Genomic DNA, 22,887 nt, shown 5'->3' on the forward strand with positions numbered 1-22,887 from the left:
TATAAACTGTATAATTGTACATGTATATTATCTTAGCTTCCGCCAGGAAAAAAAGTTCACTACAATGTACAAAACTACATAGCAACAAGACAAACACTGCAACAATATTACAGTAATATTAATAATGAAGTCCTCTGAGGTTATTTTCACCACAATCAATAAGTGAGACACAAAATGGCACCAGTTGTGTTTCTATAAAAGAAGAAAGAATATGAAGTGTAGCATCTGTTTCAGTTAAGGCCAGTTCACATCAAAACAAATGTATGACGCAAAATTTAGGCGTTTTAATTTGAATGAACGACTGTTAATGCATCTACTCAGGCCTACATACAGTAAACAATTGCATAGCGTCAATGTGACAGATTTTTTTATTGAGAAGTGTTCTAATCTCTTTTCCATCGCACTGTTAAGAAAACTGGCCAACCAATGACATTCGTGTTTTTGGTCACATGACATGTCTATGTTCTATAAAAAAGTATGTTCTATATAGCCTAGTATGAATGTGTGTAGTATGAATAAAATTGACGTGACCTACAGTGTCAGTTGCGTGTGCACTTCAGAATCCCGCTAGAAGTAGGTAATTAGGATACTTTTCGCCTTTATTGTTTTATAAACAAAATGGATTTGTACATGCTGCTTGGCTCACATGCTGTTTTTCGCCCACAATGTAGTATGTAAGTAGGCATATTTGGATGCAGCACATGCCTTGGTGGCACTAATGAACAGATTATTTAGCTATAAGCGACAGTGAATGGCAGAGAAAGAATCCGCAACCGGCTCTCTTTTCTCTGCACTATTTCATTTGGTGTTATTTAATAAACCCCATAGAGAATACAAAAATCTGAATGGCTGTTTGAAAACATAAAACATTTTTCCATAAGCGCCACCTACTGTCAGAGAGTGAATTTGTATTTTTATTCGGACCACCTGCCGTTTATTCGCACTGGTTCAAACTGACAAATCCCATGCAAAATTTGCACCATTTTTTGTGCCAAACATTTGTGCTGGTGGGTAAAGGCCTTTACCTATAGATAAGTGGTCTGATATGCACTGTTTCAATAAATATTATGAAATATCAGACTGCTGGATTGTGCCCAACCAAAATCGAGTTCCAGAGAGCCATGCACTAATATGTGATCTCCATATTGTGAAGTAACCTTTCAGAATCTTTCTGTCATTTTATTTATTTTTTTTGTGCATTTTCAGTTTTACCATAGTATAATCATGTTAATAATCCAGGTGGACACAGTGGTTATCATGATGAGCATATTTTGTAAAAGAAAATGAACAACCCAACTAGTCAACAAGTGTACGTTAAGCAATATTAGGCTGAAGATTCTAATGGACAATATTAATAAAGAAACAAGAAGAGATCCCAACCACAGTTTGAGAAACGATTGCCATAATGTCTACTGAAATACGGCACCAATAATGAACAGTTAAAACACATGCACATGCCAGTATCTCCACAGGTTAAAACCCTTTGATCAGTGACTCAGCATGAGACACATGTGTATGCGATAAACTGGTGCCTTATCAGTCATACCAGACTTGTGTACATTCTTTAGACCACTGATTTTTGTTGGTTTCATGTATTGGTGCAGAACTAAATCGTAGTGAAATAACATTATTACTACTAATGCAATATTAAGCTTCTTTAATTATGAAAGGCTCCAGCTTCACTGATTGTCGCAGCTGTCATACATGAATGATTTCTAAAGCACTAAATCTTTTTGCAAATACACTCTACCAAAGAGAAGAAAGAAATACAGTCACTGCAATCTGCGTTTTTCTTCTTTGGCTGGATTCCTACACTGGGGGAGCTATATTTTGAGCTTTAATGTTCAGTTTCTGGTTTCGTTAAATACCGCTCTGTAAAAACAGACTGCAAGTCACTGCTATTAGAGGGATTTGAGGTTCTGTCAGGAGAAGACAGAGTGCCTGTCCTAGATCAAGCATGAGCGTGGCAGAATATGACAGATGTTCCTTTCCTCCTCAGCTGTGTCAGGACCCCACAGGCCTCCCTATGGAACCATAAGGAACTAGATTCTTTCAGAGCCAGGAAAGAGATCAACTCTGTGAACTTGCATATAATATAATATCCTAAAAGTTTTTACAGGTCTTGGGTGAAATAGCCTACTTGAGTGCATATCTAGTTTAGACATTTTTGAAAACATTTAATATAGTCTACCAGTTATTGATTCTTCATTTTTTATTTCAGATGATGACCATCCCATAATTGAAGATGTAGCACAGGTACTACCACCTATACCAGCTGCAGTTCAAGATGAGATGCCCAAGAGTTTGAATGTACTTGCAAACACAATGATGGTTTCATTAAATAATAGTGAATCAAGTGAGTCTGAGGATGAAGTCATGTGGAATGCCGTCGGGGTCGGGGTCAAGGTTATGGAATTGAACTGTAGGTGTCTGAACTGTAATAGTTATGAACTGTAAGAGTTAATGTTGATATGTCTGGATATTTCCCTACGTTTATAGTCTTTTGCAGTTGTAATTAGTATATTGAGTGTATACATTTTAAAGTTTAATTTCAACAATAAATGTGAATAGCTGTGGTTCAGATAATATAATAACATAATATTAGAATAATTTAATTTTAATATGAATAGATCTTAAATATTTTTATAGACATTTTTTAGAGGATTAAAAAAAAATTGTTAATAGAGTATGTAACTTGTAATAAGGCTCTTATACAAACAGAAAATGAGTTAAATAAGTGAAATACATTGAATGTCATAATAAACAGATATACGTATCTGTACACTTAATGTTCAAAATGTTTGTAAGTGGTGTGTGTTCCTTGGGGTCAAAGTAATAATTTTGTATCTTTTACATGTACAGTGACTAAAATAAGTCTTTTACCACAGCAAAGTGACTTTTACTTGTGTTGTGATACTTGACTGTTGTGTTTTTATTTTCATTGCCTCTCTTTAACCCCTTAACTGTCTTTTTGAGAATAGATGTGAAAATGCACTAGCCAAACTTAAATGGTTGTAATTCAAAAATGCTTAGGAATATCGTTTTTTTTTTTTATATAATCCTTTAGGTGAGTGTATATATATATATATACACTCACCTAAAGGGTTATTAGGAACACCATACTAATACTGTGTTTGACCCCCTTTCGCCTTCAGAACTGCCTTAATTCTACGTGGCATTGATTCAACAAGGTGCTGAAAGCATTCTTTAGAAATGTTGGCCCATATTGATAGGATAGCATCTTGCAGTTGATGGAGATTTGTGGGATGCACATCCAGGGCACGAAGCTCCCGTTCCACCACATCCCAAAGATGCTCTATTGGGTTGAGATCTGGTGACTGTGGGGGCCATTTTAGTACAGTGAACTCATTGTCATGTTCAAGAAACCAATCTGAAATGATTCGAGCTTTGTGACATGGTGCATTATCCTGCTGGAAGTAGCCATCAGAGGATGGGTACATGGTGGTCATAAAGGGATGGACATGTTCAGAAACAATGCTCAGGTAGGCTGTGGCATTTAAACGATGCCTAATTGGCACTAAGGGGCCTCAAGTGTGCCAAGAAAACATCCCCCACACCATTACACCACCACCACCAGCCTGCACAGTGGTAACAAGGCATGATGGATCCATGTTCTCATTCTGTTTACGCCAAATTCTGACTCTACCATCTGAATGTCTCAACAGAAATCGAGACTCATCAGACCAGGCAACATTTTTCCAGTCTTCAACTGTCCAATTTTGGTGAGCTTGTGCAAATTGTAGCCTCTTTTTCCTATTTGTAGTGGAGATGAGTGGTACCCGGTGGGGTCTTCTGCTGTTGTAGCCCATCCGCCTCAAGGTTGTGCATGTTGTGGCTTCACAAATGCTTTGCTGCATACCTCGGTTGTAACGAGTGGTTATTTCAGTCAAAGTTGCTCGTCTATCAGCTTGAATCAGTCGGCCCATTCTCCTCTGACCTCTAGCATCAACAAGGCATTTTCGCCCACAGGACTGCCGCATACTGGATGTTTTTCCCTTTTCACACCATTCTTTGTAAACCCTAGAAATGGTTGTGCATGAAAATCCCAGTAACTGAGCAGATTGTGAAATACTCAGACCGGCCCGTCTGGCACCAACAACCATGCCACGCTCAAAATTGCTTAAATCACCTTTCTTTCCCATTCTGACATTCAGTTTGGAGTTCAAGAGATTGTCTTGACCAGGACCACACCCCTAAATGCATTGAAGCAACTGCCATGTGATTGGTTGATTAGATAATTGCATTAATGAGAAATTGAACAGGTGTTCCTAATAATCCTTTAGGTGAGTGTATATACTGTATATATATATATATACATATTAGTCAGCTACAACTTTAAAGTGAGCAAACATATCACAATAAACAATGACAAGGACAAGTAATTCTTGAGAACTGGTTCTTTTTTAATGGGAAACTCACATAAGTAAGCGGTATGAATCCAACTCGGCCAGTGAACCATTCAGCACCATTACTGAGTTTACAGGAACAGCTGACTCCCTCATTAAACCATGATTCAAAATGAAGACTGTAATACAACAATTTTTCCCCCAAATAGGCAACAATTTTCTTACACAGCATCAATATTTATCTGGCACAAGTACAATCAGGATCAGTAGTGTGTGAACATAAAATTTCTCCATTGATTCTGTAACTAAACATTCCCTTGGTTCTAAAATGATTTGTGCAGTCTCGAGCCCTGATTCTACATCTGACACACTGCAGCTTAAAATATGTTGCTTTCTGAAGCAAAATGTCTATCATAATCCAACCACATAATTAGTATTCAGAAGAGTTTAATCTTCATAGATTAAGGAATAATGATTCAACTACTTGCACTTAAGTAGAGTCTGTAGTCTTGGCATAAACTATAGACTGTGCTTGGGATGGTGTACTTGTTTGTGTGTATATATCAAACTCAAGGAGGGAGAGAGGTCAAATTGATTCAAATTGCCGCAGTGGAATGGCTAAATATCTGAGATCAAACTCATGCTTTGGCAGGCCCATGTGAATTACCTCACAATCCGCTCCAGGGCAGACCAGCTCAGAATAGCTCAGCTCAGCTCTCTTTCAATTAGACAATCCTATAACAAAATCACCTAGCCTTAATATATTCTTGATCTATTGTATAGAACTTCTACCATGGAAACATTTATTAAGTTTGATATGCAGTCCACATGGCAGAAATGAAATATAGGCAGCTGTGGTTCTGGCCCAGCACATTTTAACTTACATTCTGGGTGTCTTTGGAACCATGAGCACACATAGTAATAGCCTCCAAAGCAAACAAGCCTGCACCTCACAGCCATATTTAACATATGTGGCTCAGAGCAAGAGTGCAAAATGAACTTTGCATAGGGACTGATGGAACAAACAACAAGAGCGTTCCTCCTCCTCCACAGTCTTGCGGAGGGGTTAATTTGAATATCAAGTATGCTGACTCACAATTCAGATCACAAATGTGTGTGTGTGTGTGTGTGTGTGTGTGTGTGTGTGTGTGTGTGTGTGTGTGGACTGGAAATGGAGTCACCAATTCAGTTTGTAACACTCAGTGAAATTTGTTAGGAAAACACAAGCAAATCATTAAAATAATCAGAGCAAATTAATAAATATTTGTATGTGTCGTAATTCAGTGCAAGAAAATTATTTTTTACATTTATTGACTCTCAATGACAATTCATTGGTTTTATTTAACTATTTACTATGTTTTTTTTTTTTTCCTGCATGTTTCTGCATGGTGGTTGCACCACGTGACTTTGATTAAGCTGATTCAGTAGATTTAGTAAAGTTTTAAAATAAGCAGAAATTATTTTTGTTAAACAATCGTATAAGAAATGATAATAAATAATTCATATGGAATATTCACAAGGTTTTCTTTTTTAAGAATTTTAATGCAGATTCATTCAAGTCAGTTTTTGAATGAATTGCATTTTTTAAATATATTTTTTTAATAAGATAAAAGATTTAAAAAAAAAAAACCATCATGTCATTTACCCAATTATTGCTTGTATAAAGCCACCACTAAATATTTTAGAAGATAAATATTTTGTTTACATTTTCTATTTTAATTTAATTTTAATTTTCTAATGAAAAAAATGTACTTTTACTTCGTTACGTTGGGCGACGTTCCTCTCGTTACTTTATTTTAATGCAACACATGTTGTTAAATGCGTAGTTTACCAAGCGCGCTGTATCTCTGGGCATGATCGATGCTCAATTCACAATGAATCACTCTTTTGAGTCGATTCTGTTCAAAGACTTTATCAAACAAGTTGGCAGATCTGTCTAAATCGGTTCGCGAATCAGTTTGAATGATCTGTTCAGTTTCCTGCAAGCACTGAATCGTCTGAAGCGCTTTCAATTCACACTCGACTCGACTCGGAGTCGTAACAGGAAGATTTAAGAACATCAAGAGCGTTAGATGAAGTGGCCGTGGACCTACAGTACAGTCAGTGAAAGCAAATCTGCAAATGCATCATATTTTTGCCAGCGATGAAGATCTATTAGTTGAAGTTTGAACATCTTCGTATGCTGTCTGTGAATGAATGATTCCAACGGACGATACATTCGATTTCATTTCATTCAGGTAATACATTTTACAACAGATTATTACGCCACGATAGCACGACATTACCCGTTTTTTGGACATATACATTAATTTATACATTAAATAAGCTACCATTGTCCACAGTTTATGAAATGAACACCCACCATCCCGCGGTAATGTGTGTGCAGTAATGTGAATGCAAAACTCTGCAGAGTCACTTTATTTCGACATTGTCTAATAATCCAATTGTAGTTGTATAAGTTACTATTAATTAGGCTACTATTAAAGGGCAGGCAATGATTTTCGGGCTACAGATGGCAGAAATAATGCTTGTCTCTTCTGTTTTTGTTGCAAAGATAGCCTATCTAATTATGATATTAATAGTCATTTAAAAATATCTAGGCCTAAATAATATCATGTTATATATAGGCCTATAGCCTATATGATCCGAAGTAACTAGCTATTGAGTAGTTTTTTTCATTGGATACTTTTTACTCTTACTCAAGTAACTATTAAGATTATTACTTTTACTTTAAGTACTTGTACTTTTACTTGAGTACAGTTTTTGGATACTCTATACCCACCTCTGATCATTTTACAGAGCCTGGATCGTAATAGTATAGTTTAGCATGGTAGTCTGGATCCTCCACAACTAAGCACTCAGAAATGGCCTGCAAGAGGGAAAATTGCACAGTACAAATTGCCTTCGGCGCAAAAGTTGTTGGCTTATTTGTGGCATTACCTGATTTGCATAATTCTGTTGGTTAATTTGGTACTGAAACAACACAGAGTGTGCAAATAAACAATGATTAAACAATTATGTGATACTGGCCAGATAAACTGGTTGAACAGTGATTCTGAGTAAATGTAAAACACAATAATAGGGAATCAGTTGTTTGTGTTTTCTAGGTGACAGTGCAGAAGATTAGACGGCCATGGAGAGTAGCTCCAGACTAATCTGCTCTTAGAGCGCAATGCAGGCCCATAAAGCATCACTTCCTGTCTGCTCCTCACCTTGGTCTACCCAGCAACTTAATCGCAGGCTTACTGCAACCCCCCTAACATGCACACTCGCAATGGCCTACAACATCAGCTTTGCCTTCCACTGCACCACAGAGAGCAGAATATGCTGATATATGACCCTGCGTGACTAACAGAATAACTGCCTCTGCATTCCTGGCACTTTACACTGGAAACTGTCATCAGTAGCCCTGTAAGGGAATACATTTTAGTTATCTGAGGAGTTGAATGAAAGCGGCCAAAATGATGCACAGTATTGAAGCTCCTAGAGGGGCGATTAACACAGGATGTTGTGGAGAGGCTTAAAGAATGCAGGTCAGTGGGTGGTGGCTGGCCAATCTGTTGCTGCAGTGAGGCAGGGGCTAAATACACTTCTACTACTAGGTCAGCTAAATTCTCTTCACCTCGTGAGCCAAAAACCACACTTTTCCCTCCACAAACCAACCCTCTATGCACACCGTGGCAATAGAATTGCCATTGGCTAGTCATTTTCTTATGGGCAGGTAGCAATGCTTGACATTATTGGTTAATCAGTGTTTCTGTAAAAAAACGAACAATAACCCTAATAAAATACTACTATTATTAATTCTACTACGATATAAAAGGTCTGATATGCTGCTGGGCTCATGAATAATGTTGTCTACATTCGTTCAAAACGCGATGAGCACTAGCCAATAAGATTGCTGCTTGCGCGTTATTCCCGCCACTTGAAACACTCAGCATTATTCAATGTGTTGATGTAAGGCTTGTTCGACTTCATACAGCGCGGCCTGCGAAGACCGATCAGCGGCTGACTTGAAGCAGTGCATGCCGGTTAGAAATTGTGTCCGACTTGAGACAGCGCCGATGCCAAGTGACTGTGACGTATGCCATCAAAGTACCGCGAGAGCGATTCTAAGGCAGTCGGCTGATTCATTCTGCGTAGCTTCTCAAGAGTGGCTGCACAAGCTCTGATGACGACAACTGTTCCACGATTGGCCGAATCCACCACATGACAACGATCACGTGTGTTTCATGTTTATTCAATCACCTTTAGTTCCACTAATGTTCACAAGTCTGTTTTTTATAACAGTAAAAGCAATTTTCATGTAGTCACAATGTTATATTGTCATGTTCATCAAAATAAAACTGATTAAAAAAACGTAGACCCCACTACATTGGTATTTAAATAGTATAGGCTTATGTTGAACTTTATTCTTGTACAAACATACGTTGTATTTAGCAGTACATAAAGTATTAAATGGAAATATTGCATTTATTTCACTTCAGCGGTGGTAAAGTATGCAAACCCCACGTGAGCGGTCACTACGGGAAGCAGAAAGTGTCCGACTTCACGTCTCTGTTTTCAGCTCCTCCCCTCCTGTACGCGGCAACTCTCGCCGATCGGTTACATCCAGCCGCAGCTGATAATTTCCACTGAAACAGGAAGACAGGGTGGGACATATCTAACAGCTCCTCCCCTTTTTTAAAATAGCCAGTAGCGTTTAGTTTATATCACAGCTCGGCCAGAGCCATTGTGCTTGGTAAAGCCGCAGTTTCCTCTTAATCTCTAACCGTTTCTCCTCCTAATCTCATCCATAATACAGCATTCTGTGCAGAATTCAAATGGGTCCGTTTTGTGGTCTGCGCGGACTCGTGCATACAATCCGCTCTGAGATATCATGTCTCTGGACCGGAGCAGACTGTGTGCGCTATGGAGGTTCGTGTGACACTAACGTAGAACCAGACTTCATTCGCCCCAATGTTTACACTGTCTGAATTGTTCCCTATCCCCTAAATAGTGCACTATGTGCCATTCACCATGTAGAAAATAGTAAATGTTTGAACAAGTGATGATTTTAGCCACAGCTACAGCGTCTATTTATAGTGCAGGGGGCGGGACGCTTCAGATTCTAGAGAGAATTCGATTGGACAGAAAATCTGATGAGAAGCTGAAGTGCAATGTGAAATCATTGATCCATATTGGCGGAAGTGAAAGACTTCCTGTTTTTGAGTGAGAGACTGTCATTGTTTTTGAGCACAGTAACACTAGCTTATAGATAACAGTAAAGGCTAACATATTCATACCAAAAGCCAAAAAACTTCAATTTTGATTTCATGGTGACTTTAAAGGCTGAATAATTCTGAACAAATTATGACAGGAAATTATGATTATAAATCTTTTTGACAGGAAAAAAATAAAGAATATTATGTTGTAGTGCATTAGTATGTGGTATATAAGACTCTCTTGCTTTCTCTCTCTTTGCTTGTGTGTGAGAGAAACACAAGAGCACTCGCAGCCAAGCCAGGAGTGTGTCAAATACACTGTGAATAGGAATAGTGCACTCACTGTGGTGTAAAGACATGGAGACAGAGAGAGAAACTATGTTAAACTACTTAGCCTGTAGCTAATGATAGACATTATTTAGTCGCATATGTGTGTGATTTACTTGCAATGTAGAGAGTTTAAATCACAACCTTTTTGCATTAATAACTGCCAGAAGCCTTCACAAGGTCTCAAATGTCATGCTTAACCTTTCGGTCTACTTCAAAATCCACACTTTGGTGACGTTATGTCGCATAAACTGTCCAGTAAAGTTTTGCTGGAGCCTGCATTAGTGCTTCTGCAAAGTGGGCGGTCGCGAAATCCCTAAAATATCCAATGGGATGTTCTACTGTCTCACAGGCACACGAGCCATGGCAGGTCTGCAACACCATAAGTACATATCAAGAGTGCCATTTGGAACAAAGCCTAAGACGTACAGCCTTGAAGGCTTTCTGCTTCCTGTCTCAGGAGTTGGAAAATACAAGGGCAGTAAGTGGAAAAAGAGTCGAATGTGAATGGAGTCCAAAGTTCCAATGGACTCCACATGCTGTGACTGAGGTAGATGTTAAATTTGGATCATGAGATGTGATTTCTGCTTCTGTGCAACTAAAACACAGTAAAGATATTTCACTTGAAAGGAGGTCATCATGGAGTTCAGATTGCATTCAATTAATTCTCAAATTCTCTCCATTTCGCTGGATCCATAATATGAGTACCACAAAGAAACATCAGAATTCATTTATTGGGGCTCATAATTTAAATGTATTTTATAATAATAATAATTTAATGATTTTTGGGGAATGTCAATAAAAACAATACTGACATTCAGGTAATTGTGCAGCAAATTTCCAGAAAAAAAGTTTTGTTTCTGCACTGGCTGTTTTGTTTAATTGAGACATCTGCTATCATTGCAGTCAAATTGTATGGGTGGACCCCTATCCCCTGGGCCCAATAAAGGACCTTTGGCAATGTTCATACTGTCAGTGCAAATCCGATTATTTGTGTATCCGATTGGAATCAAAATCATTGACTGTCCACATTGTGTATTGCAACTGTTCAGATTCAATGTGTGTCCTGTGGTGCTCTTTTGTTTTCCGTAATATCTGCTTTGGTTTTTATGACATTGCATTGCATACTCCAAAAACAACAACAACAACAACAACAGCAACGTGGAGGGATTTGCAATACAGATGCGGTCTTATCTACAACATGACGGTATGTAGCCATCACGCTGGACTACTACCTCTTCTGATGCAGCAGCAGAAACGTAGGAGGCTGGTATACACGGCTTTATTGTCATCTACGCTGTATCAAAACATGTCTCCATTATTCCTGTATTGTGATGAGCAGACCAAACCATCACTGTACAATAAAACAGAGCGAGCAGTTTAAGCTCAGAAACATGCTGAGAAGAAGCCAAAAATCTATTAGGACAATATAACAAGCATTGTTTAGGCTAAATAAAAACATTGCATCAACTATAAAATGGGTGGGAAAGACTTTATAAGACTTTCACATGACCGTCATGGCAATAACTAACTAGCGCCACATTGAAACAAAGTCTACACCCCAATCCAAAACGCATCTGCGAACAAACAGGAAAGAAAAGTGATCAAGTTTCTACAGAGTTTTGCTGTTCCCTAATGCCTAGTGTATAAAAACAGCTCAGATGGCAGAGATGTTGATTATACTGATCACAGATGAACCTTGTAAGTGCTACATAGCTGTCTGAGTGGCACAGTGTGATAATGACACCATATCAGATTGCACACCTAATTCATGCCTAAACAGAGCTGTCTAACACCACATTTACATAACATGGTTCAAGTGACACAATTCAGATTTTTTCCTCCTGTGTGGCACAAATCGGCTATGACCCATGAATGTGTAAGCAGATTTTGTGAACTGGACCAAATGAATCACTGAAAAGATCAGACTAAGTGCACAGTTTTTCAATCATTTTAGTTCCAGAAAGCACAAACGCAAGTGCATTTAATCAACTTAATTGTTCATGAATTGGACAGGCAGGGCGGATAAAGTTTTCAGTGTGACAACTTAAATTTCTGCCTGTTAATGGAAAATAAGTCACAAATCGTATGGACAACAATAACAATACTTTTATGGTACATTTTTGTTGAGCCTGTTAGCAACATTTGTCGTTTATTTTCATTATATTGAAAACAGCAGCCAGTTAAAAAGAAAATCAACTTTTGTGTTAAACAGAAGAAGGAAAGTCATAGGGGTTTGGAATAGCATGAAGATGTGAAAATAATGACAACATTTTAATTGTTTTTAACTATTCCTTTAACTTCGACTCAATTCTCCCTGCCTTAGGCAATGGCTGAATGTGCAGTTTCAATGAGAAAGGAAGAAACATTTGCGGATGTAGAGTTTATTCTACTCTACAGGGACTGATTCATCCTGTTAGAGGGATGGTAAGTTTAAAAGAGGGTGGGTACAGAGTTTTACAAGAACAAAAGGACCAGAGGGCAAATGATGCAAAGCATCATTACTTTTTCCATCCCTTAACTGGAGCTAATTTTATAGACTAAATATCCCTGATTCATTTCCATACTACATTGAAAGATTTTTCCTATTAAGGGCACCAGCTAAGCATCAAGGTATGGTCAATGTCAATTAGAAGAAAGAAGTGTGGTGGGGAAAATTGTGAAGATGTGTGGATTCTTCAGTGAGGAAATGCTTTCCAGATGTGGTCAGTTGATCCAAAAGGTCACAGAGGTTATTAGGTGAACCTGAAAACCTAAATATTTTTGTAAAGAACTAAGTGACACAAAATTATGTTTTATTAACAAAGTTCGGGAGGAGAACGTTCAAATGATCTATCCGATCAGCATGAGAGGCCTACTGTATGAATATGTAGCTGACTCACCTATGTTCCTAGACAGTTTTTGTCTGCATCCCTCCACAACCCTGTGTCCTCACACTCGCCTGGTTACTATCCTAACGAGAGATATGGGGGGCACTCTGGGTTCGGGATACATTCCGAGCTCGGAGCCCTCCCCCGGACAGCACGCCAAAATACGCATACTCTTTTACTCTATCTAATCAGAGGTGTGAACTCATGAAACACAAATAGCTGACTTTTAATATGGAACATCTTTTGAAACATTAGGAATAAGATGACTTAATTATAACAACATCCATTAACTGTTTATGATAAATAATTGATAGAATAAAATGTGTAGTAGGCAAGATAATATTTGATGAGTATAAGTAAAATTAGCAAGCTTGACTAAATCCCTGCACCATTTATTTTCTGCATTTATAACGCACATTTTCCTCTCAGAAAAGAAATAAATCTAGCTGCTTGTGTCTGCTTTTCATTACAAACTGAAAGCCAAACGACAAGAGGACGATGTAGGATCACATATGGCAGAGTATTTAAGTGATAAGCACGATCGATTTGAGCTCTGTGTATTTTAAATATATATCCCTAAGGTTATTTGGGCCATTTACTGGGTGTGATGTGCCGCATCAGAGTAGTTTCTGACGTCAGCAGTCTGGGACCTTCTCTCAGCATTTTCGTTTGATCTTCGCTTCATGACGTCACGCAGCTGTGCAAGTATCCAAACATGATGATGCTGTTGCTCAACTGCACTAGCGCTATTTGTATAGGGGAAATGCTTGTCTACCTATTAACTGAAGTCGTGCAATCATGTAGGTCATGCTAGCAACAATGCCTCGATTCAGACTTTTGTCATTCACAAGCGCCTAATAATTGGGAGGGGAGGGGTCCAATGTTTCCCATTCACATTATGAAAGGACAAGCGTCATCGTATCCGTGCTCATTTTTCCGTACTGCATGCGGAAAAAAAGGGACAGCACACAGCACAACCGACAAAACCGTATAATTCAGCAAGATCGTTTGGGATTCCAGTTAAGACTAAATTTGAAGAACTCCAGCACTTGTAAAAGGACGACATTTTGCGCAGCATGATAGAGCTGCGGCTACAGTACCACGTGAAATGCTGTTCATCTGTCTTACCTCTCGAGCTATTTGACTGAGCGCATCATCCTCCGCCGATAGTTTCTCCCGGTTGGGAATTCTTTTCCTCCCCGTAACTTGAGTTGCCATTTTAAATTCCCTTATACTCTGGCACAAACCTCGACAAAAATGACCTCGCCAAACTGAAGTGCTGTTCAGTTGTGTGCAGATCAAAGATCACTATTCAAAGAGTCATGGTCGTGAGTGAACAACATTAATAAACGGCTATATTGTAACCACAAGTAAAAAAATGTAGAGCACTAGGACGCATCCTCCCTTTGATGACCCATCGTCTCCATAAACCGCATGAATATATGGCGGGAGCCTGTTGCACATTCAAACGACACATCGATATGTCAAAACATCACGGATAGGACGGAAGATGACAGTTTGCTGATACGCCATGAACACGATAGACCATCTACACTCCTGTGAATATAACCGGTCATCCCTTAATAGTCCTTCCTACGTTCGTTCGGTGTAACGTCAAACCAAACGAATGAAGAATAAAGTTGTCGTTCCAAAGCTGCATTTGTTTCTAGGGCAAAGCGAACCCGGATGATGAGCGGCCCTATGAGGATGAGAATATAAAGCAGCCCAATGGCACACGGTCTGATTTCAGGCTGTGCTGGACGCAGCGCGGAAAGTGGGCGGGGCATGTGGGCGGGACCTGACCTTTGCATTTGAATTATTTCAGTTTTCTTTCATTTAGCACCAGTCCGCAAAATATTTTCAGAATATTATTGTTGAATATGATTCACGCGCCATTTTTATCTATCTATCTATCTATCTATCTATCTATCTATCTATCTATCTATCTATCTATCTATCTATCTATCTATCTATCTATCTATCTATCTTTTTCTATCTGTAGTCTGTCTATCTATCTATCAATTCAATAAAAAAAAAAGCTTTATTGGCATGACTGTAAATAATACAACATTGCCAAAGCTTGGAATACATAGAATAATAATAATAATAATAAAAACATCAAAATAATATAATAATAAAATATACATAACTTAAATTTAAATAAACAGTGTAACAAATTAGAACATTTGATACCACAGTGTTTTAACATACACTCACATTACTGAGGGTCACTGTGGTGGACATGCTGAGGTCAGACACACACATTACACACATATTCACCTGCTGTCTCTCAGGCTGTGGCACATCGACACATATCTGTAAGCCAGTCCTGTCCCTCACCTACGATCTATCTATCTATCTATCTATCTATCTATCTATCTATCTATCTATCTATCTATCTATCTATGTGGTCCAGTTATATTAGAAGAGGCTTTATTAGACAAGTACAACTTTATATGTGATTTCCAAAGCCACCAATGGAGGAAAAAGTTGTTACACTGTTTATATATCTGACTGTGTGTGATATTTTTTTTTACATTTCAAGCATATAATTTACTTGTTTTCTGTGTTTTAACTTTATTACAGTTTTTCTCAGTCGCTTTGGTACATTTCTCGAATCATCCTCGACATTTGCAAAACAGTAAGTGCATTTCTCAAAACAATTCGTACAAATAGCAAAACACCATGGATTACCTGCAAAAGCTGCTCAAAATCCTTAGTTCATCTCTCAAAAGTAAATATCTGTGTCAATGAACATGTCAAAGAATATTTTAGAGTGTATTATCCAGCCTCTTCAGGCATCTGCTGTGATGTCATCACACGCTGCATCCATGGAAGCCAGAAGGGTCACCTGTGTATGTGGCTGGCGATCATATATACTTTCCATCTCCATACTGAGAAAAATTCCTCAATGGGGTTAAGGAATAGGGACTAGGGTGAGATGAACTCCAGCATCCTGTTGTGGGCCGCAAACCATTGCCTGATGATGTTGGAGCGATGGAAACTGACATTATCCCAAACTATCATGTACTTTGGCAGGTCATCTCCAATCTGACCCCTCTCTTGTTCAGGGATGAGATCCCTGTAGAGTGTGTCTACACTGTTAGACTTTTCAAGGGTTTTTTACAGTAACTTACTGTAATTAAGATTTACAGTACCAAACCGTATTTCAGTTTTACAGTATGGTACTGTAATTGTGTAATACAGTGCATTACTGTAAAAATGAAGCTAATCAGTACACTACTGTAATTATTTTTTTTATTTCTACTAAACATAAATTAGATTTCATAATTTTGATATATGATTCATTTTATTTGTACTACATAAGTACTACTGACATGCAAACCAATTAGACAAAGTTATCACAAAATAAAAATTTTTTATTTAAAACATTTCATATATATCACAAAATAAACAGTCTGCCAATGCTGGAAATGATGTGTGAAATTTTTACACATGAATGGGTGAGTTTAGGGATAATGTTTTTTGTGTTAATTTGAACTCATTCATTGTGTTAATGATTTTAACAAAGTACATTTGTCAGAAAGGTTAGCACAAAGATGTGTAAACGTGTTTAACACATTATGTGCTGTCCTTCACTGCACACATTGTTAAAAACATACATAAAACCATAAACAAAACGTTAGCATTTGACAAAATGAATGTAGAGTCATTGGTTGTTTAGCTTATATTATAATGAAATATCAACCATTACATTCATAAAACTGCAGAATATAAATACATTTTTAAGCAGTCAAAAAGGACATGTCCAACACAGGACAAAACACTTTTCACAATACATGACACATAACCCCACCTTCAAAATAATTTCACTTATTTACAAAAATGTGTTGGATTCATGTACACTGGTGGCCAGAAGAAGTATTTAAGTGTCAATGTTTTTGAAAGAAGTCTCTTTGATGCTCAAGAAACATTTCTTATTATTATCAAAGTCTGACTGTCTACTCCTCCATCTTTTCTACAGCATAGGAGTAAAAGTCATCATCAAAATAATTTTTAAAAAGCCAACACAATGTTTTTGTCCACCTTTGCGAATAAATGACCTTCTCCAAAGATTGGTTCCTGTTCAGAACTTGATTGACAACATCAGAATGTTCCCTGAGGGTTGTTCCATAAAACAAGATTAGAATACAAGCCAGGCTTATTTTGGTTAGTCAGACTTATTGTTGGTGGATTCTGTTTCATAAAGCAAACTTAAAATAGTTCAAACTCAGTTACCCTGGCAACTTATGCTGGGAAACTAGCCTGGTCCAGGGCAGGCTAACTGTCAGGCTAAGCCTCAGCTGTTACACAGATCCTCTAACACTGACCAACAAGAACACAATGATACTACCACTGACACTCTCTCATACTATTATTGGACTTTATGTATACATATAAATACACAGTATACAGAAAATCAACTTTAAGGCAATGATAAATTAGACAATATAGAAGTATAAAAGAAGTATAAAATATATGAGTGTAATGAGCTAGAAGTTCACTGCAACTTATCCAACATCCTAAAGATAAATTATTATAATTAGAAGATATTTCTGGTGTTATAAAATATCGCATATTAATTTTCCAAGCAAAATGTATATTTTAGTCAGAATTATTGCGCTCCTATATGGCGCGCATGTGCGCAGCAGCGCTCGTTCAATATGAAGATTATCAGCAAAATGGGTATATTTGCATGACTTTCTAACATTTACAGATGGAGAAAAAACTGTAAAATGTAAGTTTTGCACTGAGGGGGGGGGGGAAAACATGTCACAAACGCATAAAACAGCACAAAATATACGCTGTTTGATGGTGGATCGATTTGATCCACGATCGACCTCTGAGGGCTGTTTCAGAAACGCGTGCACACGCAATTATCTAGACTAGATAAACCTGGCTCAAATTAGTGAGATTGCGTGAACTTCAATTACCTTTTATGGGACCACTTCAGCCCCAACTTATTTGTTAGGCTCATTCAAGTCCGGTTTTGGAGTTTAATCCCCGCTTTTCTAAGCGTCTTTTATGGAACAACCCTCTGGTCTGTGTGCGTGTCCACAAACACAAATGTACTCTGTCCTTCAGAGGAGATCCCGGTTCCAACACTATATAAAACACACAGAGAGAGAGAGAAAATATTAGTGTCAAATTATTTTAAAATTAGTGTTATTATTATTTTCACAAAAACTTAAGAATATATTTTTGTAAACAGCTTTTGTCAACAAACAGCATACAAAAGAACTAAATTAAATTATGTCAGATTAAATTTTAATACTCACAAATCCTAAATTCTGTCCAAAAATGCTGAGATCCATAGAGAGAAAGACTGAAATCGATGTTTTAGCCCATTCCAGCTTGTCTGCAGTGAAGGGGTACCTGTCTGAGAAACACACAGTAAGACACATGCAAGAAATCACTGAGTGATGATCGTTCTTCTTCCTACAGTAGTTAACCCACCTGTGCGCTGGTATTAGGACCTTCCTGGTCAGGTGGGACTGCAATGGTAGAGAGTCTTCTGCCTAATAAAATATCAAAATAATGCAAAAATATAAACCTAAATTGTTTAGAATGCTAGATTTGGTATGAATTAATTAGTAAAAGTTTTACTGCAGTGCTTACCTTGATACATTTAATCTGGTGAGACTGAACAAAGACAATGGTCCATCTTCTGATTGGTTCATTTGCTGTGTAATAGTTAGACATGATGCAAAGGTCACTTATTTGATATAAAGTTAGCCAATTTTATAGAGATTTTATAAGATATTGTAAGCTACCTAGTCTGCACCAGTGGCTCCAAAGCACTTTTCACATATTGCTAATCATTTAAGCAAACTTATCTCAAAATATATCACACATGGCCTACCTCCAGAATCTTGCTAGAAGTCACTGGCGCGAATTGGCGCTTTGTTGCAGTTGCCTTTAAACACATACAAAAAAAAACTATAATATGTTATAGTTTGCAAACTAATGCTAAAACTATAAAGGTTCTCATCAGTAGTCCAACATTATCTACAACCAAAACAGAATTTCACATTTATTGTTAATGTAAACTAAGCGTTGCTCGTTGGCATATTTAAACTCGACAATTCAATAATCTAACAAAGTCTGTAAAATGAAACGTTAGCGCAGTTTACCGTGGTAAAGTTCGTTACCGCCATGTTGACGAGTACGTTAACGCTAGGCTAACGTTATAACATAGGTTAAACTGGGCACAATCCTGTCAACACACACAGAATGTTTTTTTTTATCTTGCTTGTTGGTCTCTCTCTCGGTGAAGTGAATTCCGTCTCTTCCCCAGGCCAGACACGAACGGCGCGGTCCAACAAAAGACAGTCAGACCCCAGTGATATTACACTGGATGCTCCGGCGAGACACGACAAATCCCAGACAGTGTATAGTGATGCGCCGTTATATTTCTGACGTACGGTTAGTCCAAGCGCTAGCGCTATTTCTGACAAGGGACAAACAGGTTTGCATTTTGTATTAATGGTCCGGTCGCTTCAATGTGTCCAATATAGACAGCCTCTGGCTATTATAGCGTTGTAGACACGCGGTGTAAGCCAAAAATTAGGAAATAAAAAGCACGATGGAATGGTGCCAGTCAGAGAGGCCGTTACGTCAAATACAGTAGTATACTGCAAATTAAATAAATACAGTAAGTCTCTGTATGTGGTGTTAGACGTCACAGAAAATTCCCAAGATGCAATGGGAATCAAAGTTATTTACTGTAAAGAGAAATAACAGTATAATACTGGGGGATTTAAAGTAAATAACTGTAGAAATTACAGAAAAGTCTAACAGTGTAAAAAGGTGACAAGACACTCTGTATTGTATGGCCCAATAATGGGAATATGCGTTAGCACACCATTCTCAGAGATAGCAGCACCCATGGTTATGTTCACGCCCCGTTGGCCTGGCACATCAACTGTAGCGCTGTGGCCGAGGATATTTCGCCCACGCCTTCTGCGTTTCATTATGTTGAAGAGCCTCATCCATGTAGATGAAGCTGTGCAGTGATTCTCTTGATTCCAATTTCATTTACATGTATGCATTTGGCAGATGCTTTTATCCAAAGCGACTTACATTGCATTTCAAGGTACACATTTACATTCTTATCAGTACTTGCTTTCCCTGGGAATCGAACCCATGACCTTGGAGTTGCAAGCGCCAACACTCTAATGTTTGAGCTACAGGAAAGCTATATCCAGAAGACATCAAATGTATACAGCACAACTTCTTTTCTACAGCCATAGCAAATATGTAAAGGTCACACTTACTGTACTGTATATCACTATACGATACTGTTTACTGTGAGGTACAGTTGCTGCATGACCTGGTAGCGCAGCTCCTTCATTCTTTCACCATTTCTTTCAAACGGAACAGTGTACAGCTGCTTCATATTCATTTGGTGTCTTTTCAGCACCCAGTCAATGGTTGAGATGCTGACTGTTTGGATGTTTTCAAAGATGTTGCTGTCCTCTATAATGGCCCTCTTTATCTCCCTTAGTCTTATGGCATTGTTTTCTACAACCATGGTGCAAATAGCCTCCTCCTGTTCAGGTGTGAAAAGGGGCCCTCTGCCACCTCTGTGAAGTTGTCTTGCAGTCCTATGTGGAAAAAATAAAGTAATGCAAAACACAAAATTGAGTAAGATAAAATGTCACTGTTTAAATTATACTTACTGTATATTGTAAAATGCAACTGGAATACTGTAATATTGTATGAAGCATTACAGAAAGTATACAGTATTACAGTACAGTGCCTATTGTTAGATTACAAACCTGTCGACGAAAAGTCTGAATGATCTAAGACACAGTTGTTCTCCCAACATTTGGCTGCACCCTTCGACCAGCCTCGGCCATTGTAAGCCCATGATTGAGAACGTGGTCTACAAGTGTGGCTCTTATCTCATCAGGAATGCGCATATGTCCTCTGCCTATTCTGCCTCTTCCTCTGTTTTGCCTCCCAACTCCTCCGCTACGCAGCCTCACTCCTCTTCCTCTTCTTCTTCTTCTTCTTCTTCTCTCTGGCTGTTGACCCCGTCCAATTCCTTGTCCTTCCTTTGTCAGACATTGTAACATTGTGTTGTGCTCCGGCTATACTTGCCAGTTGATGGTTCATGAGATGCACCTGTAACAGGTACAGAAAGTGTACTGTTAAATGTATGTATAGTTTATTAGAATTCTCACAAAATTGTTCGTTTACATGTACCTGATATGACTGCCTAAGTGAAATGAGTACCTTTCCCTTTAATTAATTGTGATGACGTCATGAGTCAGTATATCTTCCTGTTCTGTCCCCTCCTCTTCCTCTTTGCATTGGTGGTGATGTGGAGAGGTGAGGTTATTTTGGGCTCCTGATAATCTTATTTAATCCTAATTTTAATCATTGCTTTTATGTCTATATTTTCACTCTAATTTATGTATATAATATTATTTTACCTATCTGTGTGGTTATTTTTGTCATTTCACCCCGATTGAGAGATATTTTTGCATCTGAGCCTAAATGTGAAACGAGAGCACATGTGACAAGTGTACATCACATTTGTTTTATAGAGTTAACGAGGGCGACATTCACTAAGAGGCTGATTACATTTTGTTTGTATATCAGGTATGTTTATTGTTCTGTGATTTATTTCTCTTTGCATTGGTTGTGATGTGGAGAGAGTTAACGAGGGCGACATTCACTAAGAGGCTGATTACATTTTGTTTGTATATCAGGAATAAAAGATCGGTGAAACTGCGAATGCTGTCTTGTTCTTCTCATATCAACCAAAACACAACGCAGACAACAGACCAGTTACACACCTTCATTAGAGAAAGTCAAGATTCACCTGGGAGCAATTTACCAATTCAGGACAGATTTAGAAAAAAAGTCTAATGGAAATGTATAGAAATATGCTTGGCATATTATGACAACTTGTTCAACCATTTTGCATGTAAAGACTTATGCTAAGAACTAATGCCTATGTTGTGGGGGGTGAGACTATTCAACAGAGACCCATTATAATACATTGTGATCAACATGACATAAGCAATTGATAATGTAGGAAATAGCAGAGAATTCTACATAATCATTTGCATGGATGTACCAAAGCATTTGCACTTAATTGTTCAAAGGAATGAGAAACTACTTTTTTGATGTGCACAAGTAACACGATGTGAAGATTGAACAGGTAGTTTTGAGAATTTCAATTCTGATCTGAAATGTACCAAAGCGACTGAGAAAAAAACTAAATAAAGGAATCTCCTAACTCCCCCCAAAGGGCCTAAAAGTCTGGTCAATCCAATCACAGGAAAAACACAATATTCCCAAATACAATTGCAAGGTTGTTTGCAGTTTAGAATAACAGGTTGTCTTCAAATCAGTCTTAACATTCTCTAAACTGTAAGCTCAATTGTCACAACTGTTTGCTGGAACATCAGAACTCTGTGGCATGTCTGCAAAACATAACTCACGCAAAACATTTAATTCATACTTCAAAACTTAGTTATTGTGTCAGTAAATTGGCCAATGCCTCCAACATAATTAGTGTTTTTGTCATCGTGTGAGCCACACTGGTCCAAATGTTTAGATGCTTTTTCACCATGGAAGTATTTGTTACATACAAATTTCATGTTTTTTTGTTTGTTTGTTTGTTTTGCTTTCTATACTGAACAAGAATGTAAGTTTTGTCTGTGTAAATACAGATTCAGATGACTGGGAAAAGTCAACACTGTAAAAAAGAAAATTAACATTTTTATTTTTTACAGTTCATTTATTTTTGCAGCAATGGGTTACATGTCAACTGAACATTCTCAGTTGCTTGTTCATTTTTACACACTCTATTATGTATTTCACTAACACATACAGTACATATCTTCTTAGTTAGGCTACATGTCTTCCTATTGCTCTTCCATGACAATTTTTAGTTTACTAGTTTACTAGTTTATTTCTAGAAAAAAAAAATGACTGTAAAAATACAAATGTATTTATACAGCACTGATGCAACTGGTGCTGTTCAGAGATGTGATGCTCCTCCATGTTCAAAAATGGTGGTGATCGTGCTGTCAGCAAACTCCATTATATACAAAATGCATGTGCTTTGCTTAAATCAATAAGAAATTCAAATATGATGTG

At 37.8% G+C, this 22,887-nt stretch overlaps 1 protein-coding gene across 21 annotated transcripts in view; it reads right to left on the bottom strand.

Moving 5' to 3' along the window:
• lrrfip1b (leucine rich repeat (in FLII) interacting protein 1b) overlaps window positions 1-14,526 on the bottom strand; it is a 41,008-nt gene extending 26,482 nt beyond the window's left edge. For 6 of the 21 annotated variants that reach the window (XM_084425783.1, XM_084425788.1, XM_084425797.1 and 3 more), the window contains exon 1: window positions 13,897-14,523. In XM_084425783.1, coding sequence (XP_084281909.1) covers window positions 13,897-13,986 — 90 coding nt within the window. In that variant the 5' untranslated portion in view covers window positions 13,987-14,523. Of the gene's footprint in view, window positions 1-13,896 lie in introns of all 21 variants that reach the window. The other 15 variants (XM_084425790.1, XM_084425791.1, XM_084425785.1 and 12 more) reach the window with 7 other exon arrangements.
• Between the last annotated feature and the right edge of the window lie 8,361 nt (window positions 14,527-22,887).

The sequence above is a fragment of the Rutilus rutilus genome, assembly GCF_951802725.1.
Source record: "Rutilus rutilus genome assembly, chromosome: 12".
Classification (NCBI taxonomy): Eukaryota; Metazoa; Chordata; class Actinopteri; order Cypriniformes; family Leuciscidae; genus Rutilus; species Rutilus rutilus.